This window comes from Hetaerina americana, unplaced genomic scaffold, assembly GCF_022747635.1.
Source record: "Hetaerina americana unplaced genomic scaffold, ioHetAmer1.1.p SCAF_4, whole genome shotgun sequence".
NCBI classification, from domain to species: domain Eukaryota; kingdom Metazoa; phylum Arthropoda; class Insecta; order Odonata; family Calopterygidae; genus Hetaerina; species Hetaerina americana.
The window spans coordinates 74,374,182-74,398,338 of NW_027286985.1; the positions used below are offsets into that span (position 1 = coordinate 74,374,182).

At 36.9% G+C, this 24,157-nt stretch overlaps 3 protein-coding genes across 3 annotated transcripts in view; 2 read left to right on the top strand and 1 right to left on the bottom strand.

Annotated features, from left to right (window-relative positions):
- Positions 1-1,661: 1,661 nt before the first annotated feature.
- On the top strand, positions 1,662-12,956 carry LOC139692247 (RUS family member 1). Its single transcript, XM_071590319.1, has 9 exons — positions 1,662-1,832; positions 1,917-2,074; positions 2,418-2,578; positions 5,014-5,206; positions 5,292-5,407; positions 5,575-5,774; positions 7,221-7,480; positions 12,373-12,577; positions 12,658-12,956. Exons 1-9 carry the CDS (start codon positions 1,760-1,762, stop codon positions 12,711-12,713), a joined length of 1,422 nt encoding a protein of 473 aa, XP_071446420.1. The 5' UTR covers positions 1,662-1,759; the 3' UTR covers positions 12,714-12,956.
- LOC139692248 (RWD domain-containing protein 4) lies at positions 12,849-16,841 on the bottom strand. The gene is made up of 4 exons (XM_071590320.1): positions 16,576-16,841; positions 16,380-16,489; positions 16,034-16,235; positions 12,849-13,629 (listed from the first exon to the last, which is right to left on the bottom strand). Exons 1-4 carry the CDS (start codon positions 16,678-16,680, stop codon positions 13,459-13,461), a joined length of 588 nt encoding a protein of 195 aa, XP_071446421.1. The 5' UTR covers positions 16,681-16,841; the 3' UTR covers positions 12,849-13,458.
- A 162-nt stretch (positions 16,842-17,003) lies between these two features.
- The window catches only part of LOC139692480 (uncharacterized), a 228,952-nt gene continuing 221,798 nt past the window's right edge, over positions 17,004-24,157 (top strand). The window contains exon 1 of the mRNA XM_071590697.1: positions 17,004-17,153. Coding sequence (XP_071446798.1) covers positions 17,004-17,153 — 150 coding nt within the window. The remainder of the gene's footprint in view (positions 17,154-24,157) is intronic.

Sequence of the window (24,157 nt, forward strand, 5' to 3'; positions counted from 1 at the left end):
CCGTCCGCCTTTCGAAGTTGATTTATCTTTCATTCTTGAAATCTTTCTTCCGTGCCCGGCTCACTTCCCAGCAAACGGGGCCCTCCACCCCCGAGGGATATATAGTATATCGCGTATACACGCCCACACACACACACACACACTCGGGAGCGGACCTATATGTAAAATATTTTTGTAGAGTTAGTTCAACCCACGGAGTTTCAGAACGTGGCGGGCGGTCCCACTGCATAAAATACACGTGTACCGCCCGGGGCGAGTGACAAAGCTCGGGCGCGAACACAAAGCGACGTATTTCCCCTCCCAGGAACTGGAAAACCTTTTGGAGATCGGAAAGGGCGAGCAGGGTACATAATATAAGGAAACTGGAAAAAAAAGGAAACGCTGTCGAAACCAAGGCAGTGTAACTACCACGGATTGTGTTGGATATTATGACGTTGTGAAAATTACGCGGACTTGGGACGGTGGTGACAGAATGATTTCAAGGTTGGTAGATGTGTAAAAGAGGAGAGGGAGGTAAAGAAACAGATGAGCTACCAAGGCACTCGAAAACGTACGCAAACGAATTCATCCCACTCGAGAAGCACCCTCCCTTTCCTCCTCCGCCCTCAATCCTTAACACGCGCGCGTTAATTAATTATCAGTCTACGGTTCTCGCTGACTCCCCACTGGGGAGTCGACAAAGAGACCACCTTAGGTTTCCACGGCAGGTCCGTCTGTCCCAGCCCCCTAGGAGTCACCGTTGCACTGAAAAACAGATTATATGTACTCGCCACCGATGATCCCTGTACAATTTATTTTAATGATAATTATGGAATAATAAAGGAACAACAACAAAATATAAGCACGCTCCAATTCAATGAAGAAAGCGCGAGTAACATGCAGCAACATTCCCGAGACAGGACGAAATGACAACGTGAAGCCCCTGAATAAAACGAAAGAAAAAAAACGTAAATAAAAATGGCACAGTTATTTCAACAAAAATAAAATAAATCGACAGCAATTTGGACGTGATAAAGTAGCAATTGAAGACTCGCGTTTAAAGAGGACACAGGAAAGGGATGTCATTGGAATGCCAGGTTGTGATAAAGAACGATAAATTAAAATGAACAAGGAAAATAATTGAGGTTAACTTAAAGACGTTACCTTAGGTAAGATTGTAGGCAGGTGTCGCAGAATCGGTGGCCGCATGTTGTGATCTGGACCGGATCTCTCATTGGAAATTTGCACAGATTACAAAGAAGCACGCTGTTGGCAGTTCCGGCGAAACTCATCTGATAACCCGGCATTTTCCTGTAAGCATTTCCCGTGATCACAAAAAACACTTCAAAACTTCATAGAGTCGTATCTATGCATCGGCACACGCGTTCCTACTGAAAGTTTCGCGGTAATAGCATTGACGGATTGTCGTCTGCGAGGCTACTGGCACACTGACATCTCTCGGCCGACCTAGGCACTCGACCATACAATAACATCATGATAAAAACTCAAAAAGTTTCTATTACGATAAATGAAGGAACCAGTTTTATAAATAAATTATTTAATTAACAAAAATGTTCAAAAATATTTCAAATAAATAGCTGGAAAAACATATAATAATCATATATTTTCGTTTAACGTTTGTTTTGGAAAGTGGCTCCTAGGTGGCAGTTATCTCCATGAATGTGACGTGCATTTGAATTCATTTCGGTATTGTGTAAAATTTGAGGTAGCGATGTTTTTGCATTTATTTTAATGTTGACGTTGTCGCTCAGTTTTCAACATGCAACATCAAGTTATATTTAAGGAAAAATACGGCCCTAATGGTTTAGAGGTATCTTATATCAAGCCTCCAGGTATTGTCAATTTATAATAAAATGACTGTTCCTTGCTAAATAGATATTTTCTCTGGCATTATGAACCCTTGGTTTCTCCAACAGATCAAGAAAGCATCGTCAAAATTAGGTCTGAATTAAGGATTCATAGAACAGTATTGGAGAGCATAACTAGCTTCTTCAGACAAATATTTCTGCCTGGAGGGTATCCACATAGTGTCAGTGATGACTATTTCAATTATCAGAAATGGGACACTATACAGGTAAATAATATCTTTCACTTGATTTAAAATATGTATAGCATAGACTTCACTGGGGGTATGGTAGTTGAAATGGTATAAATAGAATGACTAAACGCTACCTTTTGTACATCAGTTGTGGGTGATCTATATGTTTAGTGAGTAAAAAATCATGTTCGGTGGAATTCCACGGTAGACTTGGTATTTTTTGTTAATGAGTAATCCTGAAATGAAAGGTATAGGTTGGTACTGCGCTATTATAGTGTTTTTTTTAACTATGGAGAAGTAATTTTTTTAGCTATATACCTTTCCCATGTCTCGGTTGTAGGCATTATGCTAACTAGTTGTTTCTTTGTTTGGGTTAAAGGCATTCTGTAGTACAATAACAAATACACTTGCAACTCGAGCTATAATGGAAGGAGTAGGTGTAGGTGACAGCACTGCTACTCCACTTGCTGCAACAATTACATGGATTGTAAAACATGGAACTGGAATGATTGGTAGCATATTGTTCTCCTGGTGGAAAAGGTATGATATCTAGTATATTAATGGTGTAAACCAATTACAAAGATAAACCAAAAAACTAAGGTTCATGGGAATGCATATTGTGTTGAAACCAAGCAAAATTACTCTCGTTATAAGAAAAAGTTTTTATGTATTTAATAACTTATTTTCATATTTCATGGAAAATATAGTGTGCTGTAAATTTCTAAAAATATGTGCAACTCATATATACAATGGTGCACCATAGCCAATCCAACTTGAAGTGAAAAATATATAGCTCTCTCATTATTATAGGCGATGCCCTATACTATGTGCATCGATTAATGCCAACAAATGATTACTCTGATGATAAAAGTAGATTATATTGGATTGAAAAATCAGATCCAAATTTTTCTTTAATTGTTGTCACTTTTTCAGCAATCAAATTGGTTTACTTTCCCATATTACATTGAAACATGAGTTGAGTAGAATTCCAACTAGATACTTGAGACACCCAGCCATAGGAAAAATGTGGCCATAATTCATTATGTACATTCTCACTTTCTCTTGACTTCTTTAAAAAGGAATGCCATTTTAATTAGCTGTGGCTCATATCACCTACCCGAGGAATAACTAAGTGAAATCGTTGGAAATGGTTGCCGTGGTTTAACCTGGCCAGGGGGTAAACAAAGGTTTCCTAATTTGCCTTTAGAATATCAAAATCTTTTCCCATCCTTAATCTAAATTGACTTCATTTGGGACTATAATGGGTTAGCATATTATTTCACTTATCCATATGGTAGTGTGGTGTTATTATTATATTTGACCTAATATTTTAATGGGAATGCTTTCAATTGGTAATGAAATCAAAGGAAAATTATAACTTTAAATTTTTGGGGTCTTCTTCTGACTTTTGATGCAGATGGAACCATCCTTAAGCAGATTATTTTGGGAATGTAATTTCAGCCTGCATCATCAAGTTAGAATAATCAGGTATTTCTTTGATAATTTATGATTTTCGGGTCAATTCTATGCGCCTGAAAATTGATAGTAATTACTTAGAAATTGCATTAATTTACGTGATCCATCCCTCTCTGTCATTATTTCATAATAATGATTTATCTATTCCCCCAGACCTATTATTTTATCACAACTTGCCTACCTAGGTGTGTATAAAAATTCCCTCTTAACAGGTTGTTTTTTTTACTTTTTTCCAATCAATTTCTTTTTATGGATATTTTTATTACTTTCGTTCACCAGATTATTTTCATAGTATAGATAAAATCTTAATGGATGAAGATATATTTTTGTAATTCTTATTTATTTTACTTGTAATTACTTACATTAATATTAAATGGCCCTGAATGTACTGATCAGGTATCCTTGGTTTTCACTTATGGACAGTTTACTTTGTGCCAAATACATATAAGTGGAAATGGATTTAAAATGCATTAAGGAAATAAAGAATAAACTGTAAAAGTGCATGGTAAGGTGTAGTGCACTTCATTCATCAATGCTAGTGTCTTGCTTTGGGTAATCAGTCAATGAAATATATTTGTATTTATGTGTACTACATTGGTATAATGCTGTGCATAGCACTCTGTATTATTTACTGCCTCGCATAGTCTTGATATATATGGTAAAGTGTTACCCCTTCAGTTGTTTTTAGGGGTATGTTAGTTCAGTGGTTAGAGTGCTTGGCTACTGACTGGTGGATCTGGCTTAAATTCAAGATGATTCCTCTGTTAATACCCTCTCTTTTCCCACCCAATCTCTGTGATATTTTTAGTGCCATCTCTTTCTGGAAAATCACAATGAGTATATGGAAATGATTGTAGCAGGATGATAGGTATAGATTGGAGGTATTTGAAATGTGGGTGTGGAGAAGAATGGAAAAGGTGAAGTGTGCAGAAGGGAAAACAAATGAGGTGGTGCCAGGCATGATGGGAGAAGAGAGAGGATTGTTGGGAAAAATAAAAGGAGGCAGGAAAGATGGATTAAGAGCATTTTAATTGGGAATGGGATGTTGAAGATTGTGGAAGAGGTGAGAGCATTGGGCAAACAAGGAAGGGGTAGGAATAGGATAGGTATGTTGGATGAAATGGAGGAAATAAGTATATGAAATTGAAGAGGGACTTACTGTATAATTTAATTTCAGGTTATGTGTTTTGGTTAGGAGAGGCAGTTAATACATTGTATAAGCTGTGCTCATCCTAAATCTACCTTAACCAGTAGAATATCAAGTAATAATATGGAAATGAACCAGCAAATCTGCCCTGTTAATGCATGAGTTTCACATGCCATATAGGGATTAGTATTATGTGCTCTTATCATCACTATCGAACCAACCTTCGGGTTGGTTACTGTATTTGTAAATCTCTGCAGTCCTGCCACTGTGTAGTTCTCTGATGTTGTACTTCTTGCAAAATTGGTAGCAAGCAATCAACTCACTCTCCTGCTGTCTCTATTTCCATCACCAGTTCTGCTCTTGATTCCAACTGCAAACAGTGGAGGCTTGTGGCCGACATCATCAATGATGCAGCCATGGTCATAGAGATGTTGTTACCTTACACTTATGGCTATGTAACCCTTGTATTATGCCTTTCGACTAGCCTGAAAGCCATTGTCGGGGTTGCTGGCGGGGCCACAAGGGCTGCCATCACTCAGCACCAGGTGTGCATTTTATTTTTGATGTACTCCACTGTTATGACCATTTTCAGTATTTCTGTTAGTCTATTTTAAATGTATCTTTTTGCAGTCCATCAGAAATAACATGGCGGATGTGTCAGCCAAAGATGGAAGTCAGGAAACCTTAGTCAACTTATTAGCATCCATGACTAGCGTTTTACTTCTGTCCTACATTTGGTCTACTCAGTAAGTATAGAAACTGTGTTGTTCTTTGAATTATCTCTATACTCCCTTATGCCTCCTGTATTTGCATATCAATCGTGGAGGTCTTTTTGTGAAATGAGTTCAGGAACAAATAGATGTTCATGCACCTTTGGAGAATGATCCTATGTAATTCTTTCTCTACTTTTGAGTTTGGAGTGGAAGCTCTTTGTTTTGCTCACCATGATGCACTTATATGCCAACTACAAAGCAGTGAAGTCAATTAAATTTCGGACATTGAACAACCCTCGTTTTCTAATTCTATTGGAGACCTATATCTCACGAGGTAGCATCCTCTCGCCTGAATTAGTCAATGAGCGAGAATCTGCTTTTCTTGGACATGGAATATCAGGTAAGTGTGAGGGGTATCTTGTGTTAATGTGGTCCCATTTATTTTAACATTTAGGGCATGAAAGGTTTAGATTGAATCATGGAAGAATCTAAAGCAATTTTTGTTGTTACTCTCTTTTGTAGTTGAAGGGAAATTTCTTTTAATGCATTTACCAATTTAGAAGATACAGTTTTTATCTAAATTGGAATATAAACTGCAAACTGAATGGAGCATAGCAAGTTGTTATCTCAAAAATTTGTATAGGAAATGAGGTCCTAAATAAAAGCTACAATAGCTTTTTCATTAATGATCAGGCCATTAATGCATGATGTGGCTCACATGGTTTGTGTCACTTCCAGAATGATGTTTCATCACCTATGTGCTGTGTGAAAAACATAATAGCTGGAGCCTTTAGTTGTTACAACCGACAAAACCATTTTTTCATCATCAAATTTTTCCTCGAGTATATTTGAACTGTTGAATTCAGATATTGGGTGACCTTTCCTTTGAACAGTCTCGTGGAAACTTTAATAAAGAAATGTTTAGATGAAAATCAATTTTTTCTTCTTCTAGCTCTACTATATACTATCAAATCAGAAGTTTTTAATGGAATTAAATGATGGAATTCCGTCGTTATACTTTATTTCATTTTATTCATTAATAGTTTTTCATTAAGTGTGTTTTTCATTCGGTGTTATTCAGAGGATAATATCAATTTAAAATAATTTTAATTGAGTGGTCTTCCTCGTTCTTGTTCACAAGATTTTCCTTATTTTAGTGAAATAATGTGATGCTAGAAAATGTGGTGTATTTCTGTATTATTTAGCCCTTAGAGTAAAGAGATGAATATTTTATATACTTAAGAGTTATATTTCGACGTTATTCTTATAGGGATCAACTATTTGTGTCGCCCATGGATATGTCCTGCTACAATCGTTGTCAGTAGTGATTGTAGTAATGGACAATACACATGGGCAATGCTCTAGAATATCTTGTTGCATTATCCAATTGACTGCAAATATCATGTAAATTTTAAAAGGTAAACAAAAAACTTCATCTTTTTACACAAAAATAATGTAAGACTCATCCGAGGAGTAGATATTCAACTTGAAATGATATTTTATGTGCCATAACATTATTACAGTGCACAATAGGGGAGAATAGAGTCATACAAGTTTGGCTTCATGCAATCTAGCTGTTTATATCGTCATTGTCCAACTTGTTAGTTCTTCAACTCATATTTGACCTTATTTTTTTGCATTTATTCACAAAAAACTTAATTTTGCAGAATATTTTTTTATGTCCTTGTAGGATAGTTTGTCATCATTCTTCATAGCTCATACATATTTCTGGCTGGATTTGTTGGCTTCGAGAACAACCTTTTCTGTAGCCCTGAGACATCCTAAAATTTGACTACCCCTTGTAGATACATTAATTTGTGAATCTTCCCTATCAATATCATTACAGATAAGCTACTGTGTGGTTTCAAGATCAAATTAGGAGTATCACTGTCATCAGCGTCATCATCAGTAAAATGTAAAGCCGAACTACTGAAGCTAGTTACAAATATTCAGAAGCAAAGACCATACTTGCTTATTGTTGATGCAAAGAAACGGTGTATACATGTGATTCTCAAGCAAGGTGAGACACCACAGGATGTGATCAAGGCCTACTTCCATGCTGTGCTTCTAGGGATATCAACTTGCCTCGCCTCCAAGGAGCCACTGGTTAGTTATATTTTGAGTTGTTCTTAATTTGTTGCTCTCCCTATGATATGTCATGAGGAAGTATTCGAGTGATAAGTTGATAGTTGCACTTCAAATAATTTAATTGTGACACTGGTACATATCTTAGCAGTCTGGCCAATGGGAAACTATAAATTTCCAGGTGTTTCAGCTGGTGGCCCCTAACCCTAATTATTCAGGCAAGCCGTTGGAAGTATTTGTACAGGAATAAGCCCTGGTACTGATGTACTTTATTTTAATGAAATTTCATTTGGAAGGTCAATGTTGTCAATCCATGCCATAATTTTTTTGCCTCTCAGTGCTCCCTCTTAAATGTGTTATTCATTGTCTATGGTGTGAGGTGGGCAGTAAAGTGTAAATGGGATTGTTTAATACTCTGTCACACCTTGTGCTCATTATGTTCCTATGGGAAGGCATCTTAATGCTGTTACATTGCATTGAATGGAATTTTTACCATCCAACATATTTTAAGATATCACACATTTCAATGAAAATTCCATTGGTACCAGTGAATAGTAAGCTCCTTTTAGAATTTGTGCAATAAATCCACGAAATTGATGTCTTATTTAAGTAGTCATATTGATAAATAATTATCAAATATGACTGATTCAAAGTTTTAAGTAAAAGCCATGTGTAGAGAACTTGATATAGTTTTCAGAATTCTTCCTTGTGTTGTCTCACGTAATCAGAATTGGGTTAGTGATGCTAATTTTTGCATTCAATTCTGTGACACTAAATTTAGATATTTGGTGGTTTTATAAGTTTATTTATTCAAGAGTAAAAAACTATTCATTAATATGCAAATGATGTCTGTGTAGGTCCTTGCAATTATGCCATTTAAAGATTCCTCACACAGTAACAATGGTTGCTGAGGGATCAATATTCCAAAAAGGAATTTTTTTTACATAAATTAAGTTTTACAAATGAATTTCCACATTAATGAGATTCATTCTAATGTAATCTAACTTAAATAGGTTTTGAATTGGATCCAACCTATAGATATTTTTCTATCATGTGGAAGTGCTTTCATAGCATGTAGAGCAAATTATTTCAAGTTTTAAGCTGAATTGTGCCAGAAATGGATGTATATTTAAAATTATTTAGGTACTAGAGATAGGGGTATAGTGGAGTGTACAGTCTTTATTAAAAATAATTGATTGTATAGCTGGGCCGTGAGCCAATAAGGTGAAGTTTACTCTTGCTTAGTATTTTACTTCAAGTTCACAATGGAATGGGAATATTAAAAACTCTGTAGAATAAACCCTCATCTGCATTCGAGCAGAAAGCACTGGAAAGCTGCCTTTGAAAGGTGGGTAACATGCTTGCATGTTAAAACATTGTTTGTTGATTTGAGAGTCACCTTGGGTGCTATGATAACTCCAGTGGCTTGGTCTTTGGGGCAACTGATAGCAAGCCAGGAATGGCTTATCAGGACAGATGGGTCACCTTAATTGTACTGGGAAGTAGTGAATATAAAAGAATCACAAGTAAAGTAAATGTTTAACTAAAATGTTGGTGGTGCCTGATTCAATGGAAGACTTTGCAAATTGTGAACAAAACAATATTGTATGCTTGAAATTTTTTGGGGATAGACTTTCAATGAAATCCTAGTTTGGGCTTTTAAGAGATTCCTTCTCAGCATGTAAAAAGTTCACCTAAATTTATAGGCCCCAAACCCAAAATCCTGGGATATGTCATAATTTTTCAATCTGAAAATGTAATTAACCTGGTAGCCCTTGGATAAAAAAGATCCCATTCTCTAATCTTAGCATTCATTTTCAAATTATAAAAGTTGTTTTCTGTTGAGAAACTTTTTTGAAGTGTTGCTTGAAATTGGCCTTTTTGTGATAGTTGTTTGAACTAAGAGCTTACTAAAAACGACAAGTATGTAACTCTGAACTTTTTTCTCTGTTGGATTGCCATAAATTTTGAATTCTCTAGATGGATAAATTATTGAGCTTCAAGGGTGGCAACAAAGTTAAATTTCTAAATTGTTGACTCTATCAAAGCTTTATGAAATATAATTCAAGGAAATGACACCTAAGACATCATCAACCAAGCATTGAAAACCAATTTCAAGTATTTGTAATTAGGCCATTTAGAGGCATGATATCTACAAAACTTGCTATATGTATACCTTCCCCTAAATATGAATGTTTTATATAACCTATGTGTCAGAATACATGTGAATTGAAAATTAGTTTTTAGTTTTCACTACTGGACCCTTGGTAGTATCCTACAGAGAGTGGCTATGGGAAACTAGGATGAATAAATTGATGGGGAATTATTATCTAGTGACTATCTAATTACTAGTTTAAATATAATGATACATTTTTCATGGCTTTAAGAATGCTTCATTAGTTTTTACTAAATGCATATCAAGATCAGTTGGCATAAAAAGTAGTAATGAAGAATGTCATTCATTATTTATCTACTACCCTTGGCTAATTGTTTACTTTTTGAATAAGTGCCAATAAACTGGATTTTGTTGAATAAAAAGTGGAAAATTTTAGTTTCAGCCACCTCCCCATCAGCACACAAGTGGGATTAGGTACATTACTAGTCAATGAATCTAGAGGATATTGAAATGAAATAATTAACTTTGTAATTCCACACAATTTATTTTAAAAAACACGGCCCAGGTTTCGACGTTGAACGTCATCATCAGGTGGTCCTCATAGAAGCACGCTGGCTATATATACCTTCTCATAGTTGGTCAGAGAGGGAGGTTGGAGGGGTAAAAAGGTTACAATGTAGCTGGGAAGAAAAGAGAATTACATTTTTGACATAGAAGAGTGCTAGGTCTAGGAATGGGGAGTGGGAGGGATACAAAATTTCGTTAATAAGTTCATCTTTCCAACGGACACATTTCAAAATTTCTAACTGCTCCAAAGCATCGAGCCTTTGACCTTTTTCTTCAAAATGAATAATTTTTGTCACAAAGTCACTGTTGTGGTCACTTTCGATGAAGTGCTTTGCAAAGAGGGATGTTATATTCTTATTTCTTACACGTTTGGTATTCTTTAATTCTTTCTTTAAATGTTCGTCCTGTTTGCCCAATATACTTTGTTACATTCTGAGCACTTTAACTCATGCACTCCACTCCTCTCATTTTTGGGGACTTTGTCTTTAGTGTGAGAGATCAGTTTCTTAAGGCATGAACCACTGTAAAAGGCACATTTAATTTTTTGTTAAGGAAAACTTTTAATTACTTTTTGAGAAACAGTCCCAAGATATAGTATTCTCCACCATTTGGCAGTGAGATCTTTTAAATGTTCGGGGTTGTAAATGTGGCTTAAGGCTATTTTTGTAAGTTTATTCCAGTAAATTTTATCAATTAGATCTTCTGAATGACCATTGTTTACTGCTAACGTTTTAATTACATTGAGTTCCTTATTTACATTGAATTTTGACATAGTGATAGCGGTTAAACAGTGGATCATTGCATGAAATGCCAAAAGCTTTTGGGTGAAGCAATGCCTTGAAGAAGAATTAATTAATTGATCTGTATACATTTCTTTCCTAAAAATGGAATACTGTAACCTATCTTTGTCTTTAGAAATGGATAGGTCGAGGAAATTCAGGGAACCTTTTTCCTCTTTTTCGCACGTGAATTGTACATTAGAATTGGTCGAATTTAGATGTGCTAGAAACTGATCTAGTTGCCTATCAGAACCTGTCCACACACAGAAGACATTGTCTACATATCTTAGCCAACAAAATACATTATTAATGAGAGGATGAGCTGAGGAGAACAAAACTTTTTCAAAATTGTCCATATAATTAATTAATTTCTTGTTGAAACTTGGGGGTTTGGTCTGAACGAAGTACTTCAATATTACTGTCCCTGTGAAGTCTTCGCATTTTGTGATATAGGTATTTCGTTCTAATACAACCACTGCACTGTCTTTATCTGCTTTTTGGATGATCAAATTTTTTTCTGTCACCGAATGTGTAATGGGCTTTGCCTCATATGCAGTAGAATACTTTTTCTTTTTTACTTCTAGTTGTGAGAATTTAAGGAGCTCCTGGGAAACAACCACGATATTTTCTTTCTGAAGGGCAACTTCAAGTTCAACCGCCAGGTTTTTTATGGGTTTTTAGAATTAAGTGTGTGGAATCACAAAGTTAATCACTTCATTTCAATGTGTAATGCAAATTCCATAAGTTATGCCTGAGACAACAAATTTTAACCTACAGGATATTTTAAAGCATATGCTTCATCTTAATTTCTATAATGCTCTTACGTAAAATATCCACCTTGTAACCAAAGCCGCTACCTATGGATTTACATTTGCTGCTCCTGGGGTGTCAATAAATATAGGATAGGGTGTAGGTTTATACAGAAGCAACTGCATAAATAACTCTGCTTAACTTATGAGAACCTAGAAAATTGAGGATGGAAAAATATGATAGCTGAAGAAGTATTTTAGAGTTTATGAGCTCGAATTTAAATATAATGGTTTGTCTTTTCCTTTTTGGTGTACATTACAGTCATAATTAATCACACCAAAAACATTATACTTATCTTGCCTATTTTACTTTAAAACTTAAAATGAGAACCTCATTGCCAAGTGAAGCAGTTCTGAGTAAGGATTCTAGTGTATTAGTTTCAAATAATAATGTTTCCTAAATTAAGAGTTTCAGAATTTTATCTGAATGCTTCATCATCTATTTAATTATTGAGAAAAGCTCTCAAATCCCACATTGAGGATTGATCATGGTACTGTATTTCTTGATGGTTTCAACCCCTGGCATGTATTTCATTGGAGCTAAATGGTGAACGAGGATCTCATTCATTGAAATGTAATTTTTTTTGTGTTTCTTTCTGCTTCGCATATATCACCGAAACTTTTTCCATTTCCCTATTTCAGGCAATTCTCAAAACAAAAAGTATCTCATCTCCCTTGGAACGCTTGCGTGAATCAATGAACACGTACATACAGGGAATGTACTCGACAAATTCAGCACTTCCACCTTTGGGCAAATGCCAACGTCTTCCTGTTGAAGCCATGCTCTCTGTTGAAGAGCTAGTTGATGCTGACCTGGATCAATTCATAGGAGGCATTGAGTCCAAAGGCAAGTGGATCCCATGGATAATTTTGCTACTAACAACATGGATTGTGATTTCATGTAGTCTTTTATCTTCAATTTTTCAGGATGGGTCACGGCAAGCCATCAACTCATTGTTGATGAATGGAGAGGTACATGGTAGGGAATAAATGTTTTAAATATAATCAATTTTATGGGAACTTCACATGTGATAAACTTAATTCATGAAGTGGTATGACATTCCATTCGACTAACAAAGTTATAAATTATTTTTAAATAAAGAACACTTCAGTTTTGTAAACAATGTGATATAATTTTCCAACATCCATACTGTACAATAATTCAGAGTTATAAATAGTTACTACTCCATCCACGAATTGGAAAGGCACATCATGTGATGGGGTTTCTTGCCATCATGGAAGCCTCAATGAGGAACTTTCAAATATTCCAAAAACATTAATGTACAATGCCTGCTTGCTGGATCATATCCACATGTTCAATTTTGTTTGAGTTGTATTTCCAGCCAATTAAAAAAAAAATCATATCCAGCACCAGAACATTCATAAAAACCACCTCCCGATGGCAACTAGCATTCTGATCCATTCGGGTGCATTGCATAGCAGGATTATTACATACACCATTAAGGTGCACGTAATATGATATTCATTGTATGGTTATTATCACGTCCATGTGGCTGGGATTGCATATCTTCGTGGGTGGAGGGGAGATGCACACATTGATATGAACACATATAACACCACATCGAAAAACGTTGAGCACAAAGTTTACAGCTTGATCACAAAAAGAACCCATCCATTACGCAAGCACACCATCATCCCCTCACACATCAGTTAAGTGGGGGGTCCACTTGTGTGAATCAACTCCTACTGCCGCTTGAGTGAGCCACATCACGGATCGGACGTGTCTGGGGCCTTCGCGCCAGTCTGCGACAGGTGTTTCACAATGTCCACCCAGTCCCAACCCCTCGGTTTCTCCCCTTTCCCATCGACACGTTCCCACTGCTTCCGCTTCTGGGCCTTGCTGAGTTGCTCCTTCTTCACTTTGGGTGCCTTGGGCTCCTAGAACAATGCAAAAGGAAGAAAATACTCTTGATCAACAAAAATGCAGTCTTGACTGTAATAATGAATTTAAAATCTGATCATCGATTATGTAACTTGGATCTTAAGTCTCATGTGGTAAGAATTCCATTGTTGTCAAATTTTGCACCACATGGCATTCAGGTCAAGAGTTTTTTTTGTCTTTTTGAAAAAGCAAAAAGTATATCATTTCATTCTACGTATTTGATTAAAGGTTTCATAATCAAGAACCAGAGGAAACCATTTCTATCCGCAAGATTGTTTAAATCATACTAGTCTGATATGATTTCTCTCCAAAACCTCGAGCATAGTGTATTCATTAATGTGTTTTCACCTCTGCTTAAAACAAGCATGGATGCAACAGATATGAAGAAACAAAATATAGTGTTTGAGTCCTGCCAACTCAACTGACGTGATTGTTCCAGAGTACTCCACTGCTAGTTATTCTTACTATAATAGATTCTGGAGATAAATGGCTTCAATGAAAGAGAATACCAAAAGCATCCCTGCCTGTGGTACTGTATGTACACTGCTTACAGACAGGAGAGAATCAAAGGAAGGCCATTTATGTATATTCAATATTGATATCAGTGATAACAACAGTCTAAGGATAAATGAACAAAGCACAGGATAGGTATAGGCCAAGTCCACTTGTACCACATACAGATTTCTATTACAACAGTCACAATTCTCTGTGATAGCAAAATAAGGCACTTTTCTCTAATGAGTTTCTTAAAACAACTTCCATTCAATTTCTGAAATTGATACTTGAAGGCTTGTAGGTATAAACAATTAATAAACATAAAAATCAAGAGCACTGGAACTTGTTGTAATCAGGCATGTTTTGATGTGAATGATACAACCTCAGTACCGTGGATGCATTTACAAGGAAGCAATTTAAATTCTTCACATAGAGGTGTTCTGCTCCGTTGGTTACAGGTGAAAAATTCCCAAGAGAATACTCATTCCAAGTATGAATACAAGATTGAGAATGAATACTGTATTAAGTTGAGTTGCTCTTTGAGATCAAGACGGCAGGCTAATCCACCCATGAATGCTCAAGCAACCATCACTGGACAGACCAAATGGTAGTTCAAGATTACCACTCCCTAGCATCAATGAGAATCATAGGTTATCACATGAAATGAACTGGGGATTAAATAGAAAATATTTAGCCAATTAAAGGGTTAAATTTTGATGTTCTTCAGAAAATGATGAGTTATCACCAAAACATTAATTATGGCGAAAATAAAATATATGGTACCTGCCATTATGCACCAGTTGTCTGAGAGTGGGTTTTGCAGGTGTAAAAAGCAAATGTGGAGAGGGAATTAAAGCAACTGAAGACAGAGATAATTGAAAAATTATGTCATGAATTTTCACTGATGATCAGAACCCTTCCTGCATCTGTAAGAATTATGCTCATTAGAAACCAAAATATTACAGAATGGACGGGTTGGGCCAGTGCATAGGCTGTTATGGAACTTCTATTTATAAATCAAAGATATCAGATGGAGATTTGATCACCGTCTCAGTTTAAGCATAGGTCCATTGCTAAGCTTGCTCTACTATCACATTCCTGTCTAACCAATATTTTGCAGATAAAGCTACTCCAGGAAATTTCTCTTGCCTGGCCCACATAAATGAATAGTAAATCAGAGAGAACATTCGAAGTACCATTTAGGGGCTATAATAGAAAGGAAAAGGTAATAGTAATAGAAAGGAAAACTAATTCAGACTTCATTGAATGCTAACTAAAAATTCGAATCTTTACTGTCTGAACAATTCTCTTGTGTATTTAGCATCACCCTCTGGATAAAAGAGAATTAAAAATATGCCAGTTAAATTGCGAGCAGATGAAAGGGCTTCTGCCCCACAATTAGCTGAATTCATGGGAACACAAGAGTTTTAAGCAAGACCATTAGTGATATGTTCATGGTAAAATAGGTGTGTTGTGGTTTTTTTGTACAGGTATCCATTATTTAAATGAAATCCTGGCCGACTCCATTAATTTTATGGACGGTAGAGGTTCATCACAAAACTAAACCTTATACGATTTCTTGCAACTTCGATCGTAACGTAACACAATACTAACAATGTGATTAGCCAAACGTAGTTTAAATGTTCCATAATCTTTGTGATGACAAGTAACGGTATTCGTACTTGAACGTGGCTGGTCACATTTAAAATTTGAAGCGTCAATTCTTTAAATCTCAAGTCAAAACGTAGTTATTACATTGCTAAAATAATTCTTCGGGGCAAAGAATTAGATTCATGACGAAAACGAGTGCTACAACATGCCTCTTGAATGAAACGGTAAATAACAGAGAATATAATGTAAGATGATCGAGAATTAGGTCATTACGTGTATGTAGTGCAACATTACCACATTATCCGATATAGTTATGTTGTTTACTGCATCCGCTATGGACGAAGATGCTATGATAGGAGAATCTGGTTGCGCCGAGAGTAATTCTTCAGAATGCTCCTTCACCCATTCGAATAACGTGTAAGTCATGGCTTCGCCCAAAAATTGCTCTGCTTCTTTGCCAATAGTATTCACGACATGATCTTTCACCTCTTGAACTCTGCAAGAAATATTAAAGCCAAAATTTCTCTTCAACAACCATAATACAGTCGCAGGAATCTGATTAATCCACTTATCATTCACAGACAATTGCATAATACCCATTGCCAAAATACATGGAAAACGCGAGAATTTCACAACTTACAAGTGTTTATTGTAGAACGTATCCATGTTCACGATTGGCTTATCTGTAGGGTACGACTCACCCCACGACAGCTCCAAAAGAAATGATTTAGGATCACCATCTTCACCATACTGCAAACATAGAGGCACATTTATTCAATTTTTTCTCGAAATAACATTAAGTGATATCTGAAATTTTAATCAATCCAGCTACATACCTTGTACTGATACTTATTGGACGTTAAATCCTTAAAGGCCGGATCTCCATCATAAATTGCCAGTAATACCTCCCTCTCCTCATTTTGTAACTCTACGTTCGACATCTTACTCAAAAGTTAACTTTACTACTTATTTTAAGACCACGCCATATTTTCACAAATTGATTTATTTACTATGTTCACCAAGACTTCAGAAAACTTCCCGAATGATGTTTCACGTAAATTCTAAATGTATCCCATGCATGGGACACCTTGTTAATCCGAATGCAAAAGGTGATGTTGGCTTGTTTTTCAACAGTTTGACTCTTCGCCGATAGATGCCTCTGGTAGTCCAAATTCATGACGCCCGACGGGTTGCTATACGTCACGGAGTAAGATGCCTGCTAAAAAACGAATCTTCCCCTCCACCTACCAGTTGCTCCAAGATCATGACTAAGTGGCGACGGTGGAACTCTCCGTGGATTTTGTTACTGGTGCTTGCCGTGACATCCATAGCGGCGAAGAGGGGAGCGAAAGGCGGCGATGAGCGGCACGTCCATAAAGAAGAGAAGCACGGCAGCGAGGATGAAGTGAAAAAGGTAGGATTGAAACGATTTTTCGAGTCCAGAATTTTGTTGTTTTCTATAGAAGTGAAATAGGGTATCGACCCTGTGGGATGTTATTGAATTGAACCTGAAAATTTTCTATTACGGCGATTAAATGAAGCGTATTTTTGCGGCGTCTTTTAATTGATGATTTAATTTGTTGAGAAAGGGTGATAAACCATTTGACCAATATTTTTAAAGTAGTTCTCAGGATATCCGAACACCCCATGTTTTGAATATGTTTCTGTCGCAACTTCGATTGATTGTCACGATCAAATCAAACGCGCTGTGTATTATTTTTTTGTCGTATAATTATTTTCGGAAAATTGTGTCAGTCACGGTAGATAATTTTTTTCTTCTTGGTGGAAATTATTTTTTCTGTTTATCATTGTGATTCATGTTCTATGAATCCGAAATGGTACTAGTTTTCAAAATGCAATTAAATTATTGTCTTATCGTATTATTGTATTATTTTTTAAGATTTTCAAATCAAACCCCTCCGCGTTTTTGAAAATGTTAATAATAATCTGTGATGCACCAACTGGAAGTTAACATATATACATTATTTAAATATTGTGGAGTAACTTTTATGCCACCTTTGGATAAGGAAAACCTGTGCTAAAACTATCAGCGCAGAGAGTATTGAATATGCCACTCAATAGCAGCACAATATTTATGTAAAAAATGACAAAATTTTAGAAAGTATCAGTGAATATCCTGTAGGCCAGTTATGCACGAGCGGCGGCTCACGGATCTAATGCAAGGACCTTTGTTGTTTTTTTATTACTCTATATTTGAAAATTCACATCATAATTTCGTTATTTTTTGATAAATTCAATAATTTATTTGTTAAATTACCTTAAAAATGTATGTTTCCTAGTTAATTTACGTACCTCCTAATTTAAAGAACTAATTATAATGCTAGATGTAATTTCCGTATTTGCTACAATTTACTTAATGCGGCCGGCTAGCTTGTAAAATTCCGTTATTCGGCTCGTTGGTCGGAGAAACATCATATCCATAGGCTTTCGTTAGATAACAGCCAATGCTATACATTTCTTAATGATTTCATGCAGGGATTTGAAATGAAAACACGAATCAGGTGCTTCATAAAATGTTCTCCGCATATGTGTACAATTATGTGTATGTGTGTGTCCAATAAAAACCGTTTTATTAGTGTAAGTTATGGTTTAGGTAGGAGAATTCGGGTTTTTTTGGTGCATCGGACTCATGCTAGAAGATGGAAATTACGAATCGTTCCACCAAGAAATCGATTGGTTTAATCCAAAACCCGATGGATTTTTTATTATTGAATATTTATTCCCCTGTTCCCGATTGGTTCATCCTGATTGCCTTTCATGGTTCATTTCTTCCCCGATTCTATTTTATCAGGATCGGATACGATGGTACACTGTATCGTAGAATCTGATTACGGTAGGTGCGCTTTGGAGACACGGATCGGGGTACCACACAGAGTTCCAGCCTTCTCCTTCCGCCCAGAATCCCTCGATTGAAAGAAGTCTCCATGCTCCATCTTTCGATCTGATTTTTGCACAGACCCAAAAACCCTCCTGAATCGAGCAGTTGTGCGTCCTTCGCACAGTTCTCATACGCATTCGATTTACAAAGAAGCCAAGGTAACCCCAGGCATTGCTTTTATTATTGAATACTTTACAACAACAATGCAAGGGGCATGGATGGAAGATTAACCATTTAGGAAACAAAATTAGTCTAATAATCTCTAGATGTAGGAATACACTGGAGCAGGTGGAGTAGTTCACATATTTGGCCGGAGTTTCGTAGGAAAATAGGCATATAAGAAGGGGAATTAGGAGGATGCTTTCGATAGAGAAAGAAGCGTTCGCCAGAGAGAGGATTGATGATAGACACAATAAGTAAAATTGAGAATAACAGGTTAGTTAAGACTTAAAATAAGGAGCGCAGCACTTCGTGGAGGTGAGACAGTCAAGAGGAGGAGCATAGATAGGAGCTTTTTGAGATGTGGGTGTGGCAAAGAATAGGGAAAATTAGTTGGGCAAAGGGGAGACCCGCTGAAGGTTTAGGTAAAGTGAACGAAGTGAGAACGTTTTTGGGGAAATACGAAAAAGGCAGAAAAAGTGAATGGAGGAAATACTGTTTGTCAGTGGGATGTTGAAGGCCGCAGCGCGTAGAAGGGAGAAGGTTAGGTAAGTGGGAGGGAAGAAGGAGGTATTTTTATGCAGAATAAAGGCAATCAGAAGTTAAGCAGATATTAAAAAGAATTTACGTAGGAAAAAAGAAAGCTCCTGTGATACTTAGTAGATAATATAGGTTAGGGAACGAAAAAAACCTACCTTTAATAGTTATAATACTTTTAATGAATCGACTGTCATTGGTGTGTATCCTAACCTACATTATTCTATTACAAGGAACATGTTCTTGAGACAGCTTGAGATGAATGTGTCCAGATTGTTCTCATTCATCTTGCTCGACTGATTTAATTTGGAATTTATGGTGGACAAAACTATTTAAGTTAAGAAATTAAATTAAATTTTAGTCGCTTAACTAAGTTCTGAGGCAAAGAGGCTTTTACTGTTTCATTTCTATTGCTAAGGTGCAAAAATACTAATGTGTCAAGTGAAAGCATAAAGATGACGATTAGAAGCTCATTGTCGATTGTTGCAAAAGTGAGCATTCTTTACCTCCAGTTGTTGCTCATGAGACATCTTCCTATTCCCAACTAATCTCTTCATTCCCCGATAACTCTCATTGCGCCGACATTTTCCATTACCAGCATCTCATCCTTTATTCTTCCTCTATGATACCATCCCTTAACGCTTCCTTCAATTACGGTCTTCAGTAAGCTTCCATGCCTCATAATGTGCCGTCAGCTTACACATAGTAGAAATGAAACTTAGAGCGGTATTTGAGAACTGCTATAATATATGTAATAAATTTAGACTTATGAGACATCATTTGAACATTTTTAGTCATATTACAAGTATATGCATTATTTGCTCTCTCGTTTCGTGAGTTATGCGTCTGAAATTATGAAACATCATTAACGTAGAAATATAGCATACTTATCAATGCTTTGCGATGATGCATAGCTAAACGAATATTTTATTTACCTAACATATTTAGGACGGTTCATTTCGTTGCCGATACAAAATCGAATGTGTTACTACTATTCGAGTCTAAGTCATCTGCAGCTCACATCGGTAATTCATCTTTTTAATGATTCGATTCGAGTGGTATGATACCAATCGATTCATTCCTTACAATTGTATCCCCTTACGTTTCGTGCCTTATCACGAGAGAGAGTGGCGTGCAGGGTAGTCATTACAGATGGTGAAGCCTTGGGGAGGGTGGCCGCACCTAGAGGTGACTCGTGTGCTACGATCGAAGGTGGACCATGATAATTCTATTTACAACTTTGACTCTCGATATAAAATGTCCATCAAGCAATTTCGCCAATTTCATGCAAAATCGACAATATTTTGCGCTTCGTTAATGCAATGTATCGAATCTTCCTGAGTAAATATTTCATATTGCGTGTTCAATGTATCGTCCCTAAGCATTATCAGTACTGGTGACACGGTAATTCAGTGTGTAAAGCGTGCGGCTACTTCTATTTTATTTTATATATATATATATATATATATATATATATATATATATATATATATATATATATATATATATATATATATATATACACACCTGTAGGCCACCGCTAGGGTGTGTCGCAGGGGGTGAATACACATCAGAATAATTTTACCCGAACATTTATTTATTTATTTATTTAGTAAAAAATTGTGCACATACAGCAGGATTGCCAATTTACAGTGACACATATAACAGGAACATATAAGGACACAAACATACAAACATCAACAAGACTATACTATTGAGGGAGGTGTGAGAGATGTGTCAGAGAAAGGTTTATGAATGTGTTGGCTGGGAGTGAGAGGGGGTCGATACTTTCGGGAAGAACATGACCCTATCGCGGTCGAACAAAGTTATTATGTGATCCCCTATCGTTCGTGGAAAAAATGGCATCTTAAATCTATCTGTTCTACACTTAATGTCTCTAATTTTATTGATATGATCTCTCCTACCGTAGTACGATGGGGGTAATAATGTATTTTCATCATCACTGCTAAAGAGATCTCATTCCAATTCATGCAAGAGCCTATAAAATTGAATCTAGGTGATTCTGTACATCGAATTAGTTTCACCCATCAGTTTTGATTTTTCGGGTGCCGGATCTATCTGTGAAACCTCAGGAATTTCAAGGTAAGGCACCGTGAATACGTGAAATGCACGCTTCGTTTTGTCTTGGGAGGTTTTGTATCGTCGTCCTCGGCCCAGCCTATCAAGATGTTTAATTACGGACTGGTCTGCTGACGGCTCCATGGGCGTGCTGCTAGGGCCCTCAGAGGGCCCGCCCTCTAAAATCAAACATGAGCATTAATGAAAATGATTTAGCATTGAATAGCCAGATGGATGCCTGTCAGAAAGGTAACGACGAAAGATTTATTGATTTGGACATTTATATGCACATAATCCATTAAAAAATCAGTACGTTATTGGTTTGCGTTGGGTCGTTTTCTCATAGAATTCTCTATTAATTCGTTATGTAGCGGCTTTTGAGGGAAGCTTGATTGAACGTTGATTATCAAAAGCAAGTAAATTATAATAAGGTGACAAGTGGTTTGGAGGGGTTGCTGAGGTCTCGGTACAGGTAAGTTTGGTGTCCCGGGGGAGCCTAGCCCACCGTGGTTAGGAGGGCAAAGGTGTAGAGGGAGAAAAAGGAGAAATAAAATTCATTTTGCAACCCGGGGTAGGAGCTATTGAGAGTAAATGAAATGATGTGGATTTCATTCATGGTGTACGTGGATTACAGTTTAATGTAAATAAACATGTGTGCAGAAAAGGGTGCAACTTGTAATCACGTATTTTTTGCCTGCTATTAAAGCAAGATATTATACATTTTCGTCGTCTAAGTCGATGAATGTTCACATTTCACTTTTAATGATAATTAATTCCAGATCTGGGTGAAATTTACGACCAGGATTTATTACAAGTAGCAGTACTAAGAGCAGATTGGTAAAAAAACAATGGGTTGGATCTATATCTAGTCGCAGGGAGCCAATTAATGAGATCAAGCGAGAACAGCGGTTTTAAAGAGAACAACTGTTTTCTAAAGATACAGGGTAAATATGTTCGTACTCAATTTGCGTATAATCCTTGGAAAACCGGACTGTTGGTAAATATGGTCAGCACGGCCCAAATCGAATATTTAAGTGCCTTTTGTAGGAATATTTGAGTTGTAATATTGTGTTTGGATAGGTGTCAGAGTGAGAGAGCGCCTGAAGAATAGGAAGTGAATGCTCTTTCGGAATAAGGGTGAGGTATAGTTATCACCGTTGAATTAAACATTATGGCCGAATTTCTCTTATGCTCATCCTAAGCCATGGTGATCCTCGGGACAATTCCACGCCTCATGGATTTGGATAAATAAAATTCTTTTCTTCACCTCCCCATACATTATGTGTGCGCGCACGTGAGCGAAAAAACAAATGATAGATTTACTGAAGGGCGCAGTAGCTATTCAATTTGAGTTTTGGTGAAACTTTCCTCTCTCGTGATGAGTGAGACATGGACAGGAATAAGAGTTGAGCCGATAATCCCCGTGTTAACGGGTGAATAATGTTCTTACTATTCCAAAGAGCGTAATGGATTAACTTGGTTCGCTGTGATAAATGAGTCATTGGACATATTCAATTGGCGACAAAATGCATATGCGTAAGTGGCCTCCCAGGACTGTAGTCATCGAAACAAAGCGTGAAAGTGAAAGTCACGCTGTCCCCGTTACTTTGTTTCGCGTCCTAAATGCAGCCTCATCCTGATGATCCTATGTCAATGAGGAATTTTAACGCTTATCCTACTTTGCGACTGGACCGAACCTTTTCCCGCCGCCCGTCGTTTGACCGACACCCCTCAGCTGGACTGGGCATGTTGTCGGGCCTAAACGCAATGACATAAATGAAAAAAAAAGTGATCGGGATATATCATTCCTCGCTAGTTTGATCCTAAATCGAGTATTCAAGAATTAAACAGGACGCAGAGAAAACCCCCCGGATAATTAAAAACTGCTCTGATTAAAAAAACCTTCAAGCGCCTTGCGATTTCTGTGGAATCCGGAATCGGGACCCCTGGATGCACAAAGAGCTAACGATACGGTAAACTTTTTGTTAGGCTGCCAGTCGGGCGGTACGTATTGCGCGCAACTTATTGTAAATAATCCGCGGCTCACGCCGAATCAACACCTCAGAAAGTCATCACTGATATTTCAATCCGGAGGCCGGCTGACTTCAAGCTCCATTCTTCCTCTTTTATTAAATTCAGCTCCAACTTTCTTGCATCATTTCAGGACTTCCATATGACATCCCTCTTTGCTTGGCTTATGTACTTGCCCCGTGGTTCTCTCTCACGGCCCCTTTCATCCTATTTACCCTCGTATTATGTTCGTGACCAATCCACTGTGTCTCAAGATGGGCCCAATCCATCCGGTTTGTCATTGCCTTATCTCCCTAATCTTTATCCTTTCCTCCTCCTCCCTTCTACAGGCTTCCTCGTCTCTCCCCTTATCTGCTAACTCGATCTTCAGCAAACCGCCTCAAGCAACAGGTCTCGAAGTATCTTCTTCTTTTCTGGTTTACTTTTCCCAAGATCCTGATACGTAAATTGATATTTTCCCATATTCCGCAAGGGTGGTTTTATGTATTCCTTTTTTGTTTGTGAAGTTCATAAAATACTAGTTGACTCTTTGTGGTAAACGCATTCTCAGCTTAAACTAATTATCGCTACTTGTCCGTGAAAGTCCTCCCATTCCACTTTCTGATGCTTCCGAGGGGAGTGAAAGGTTCCACTCAACATCTGCAGTCGCTGTATCTTCTCTCTTTTCCGCATATATTATGATTATTAAGAATCTTCAAATGCACTTTCCTCGC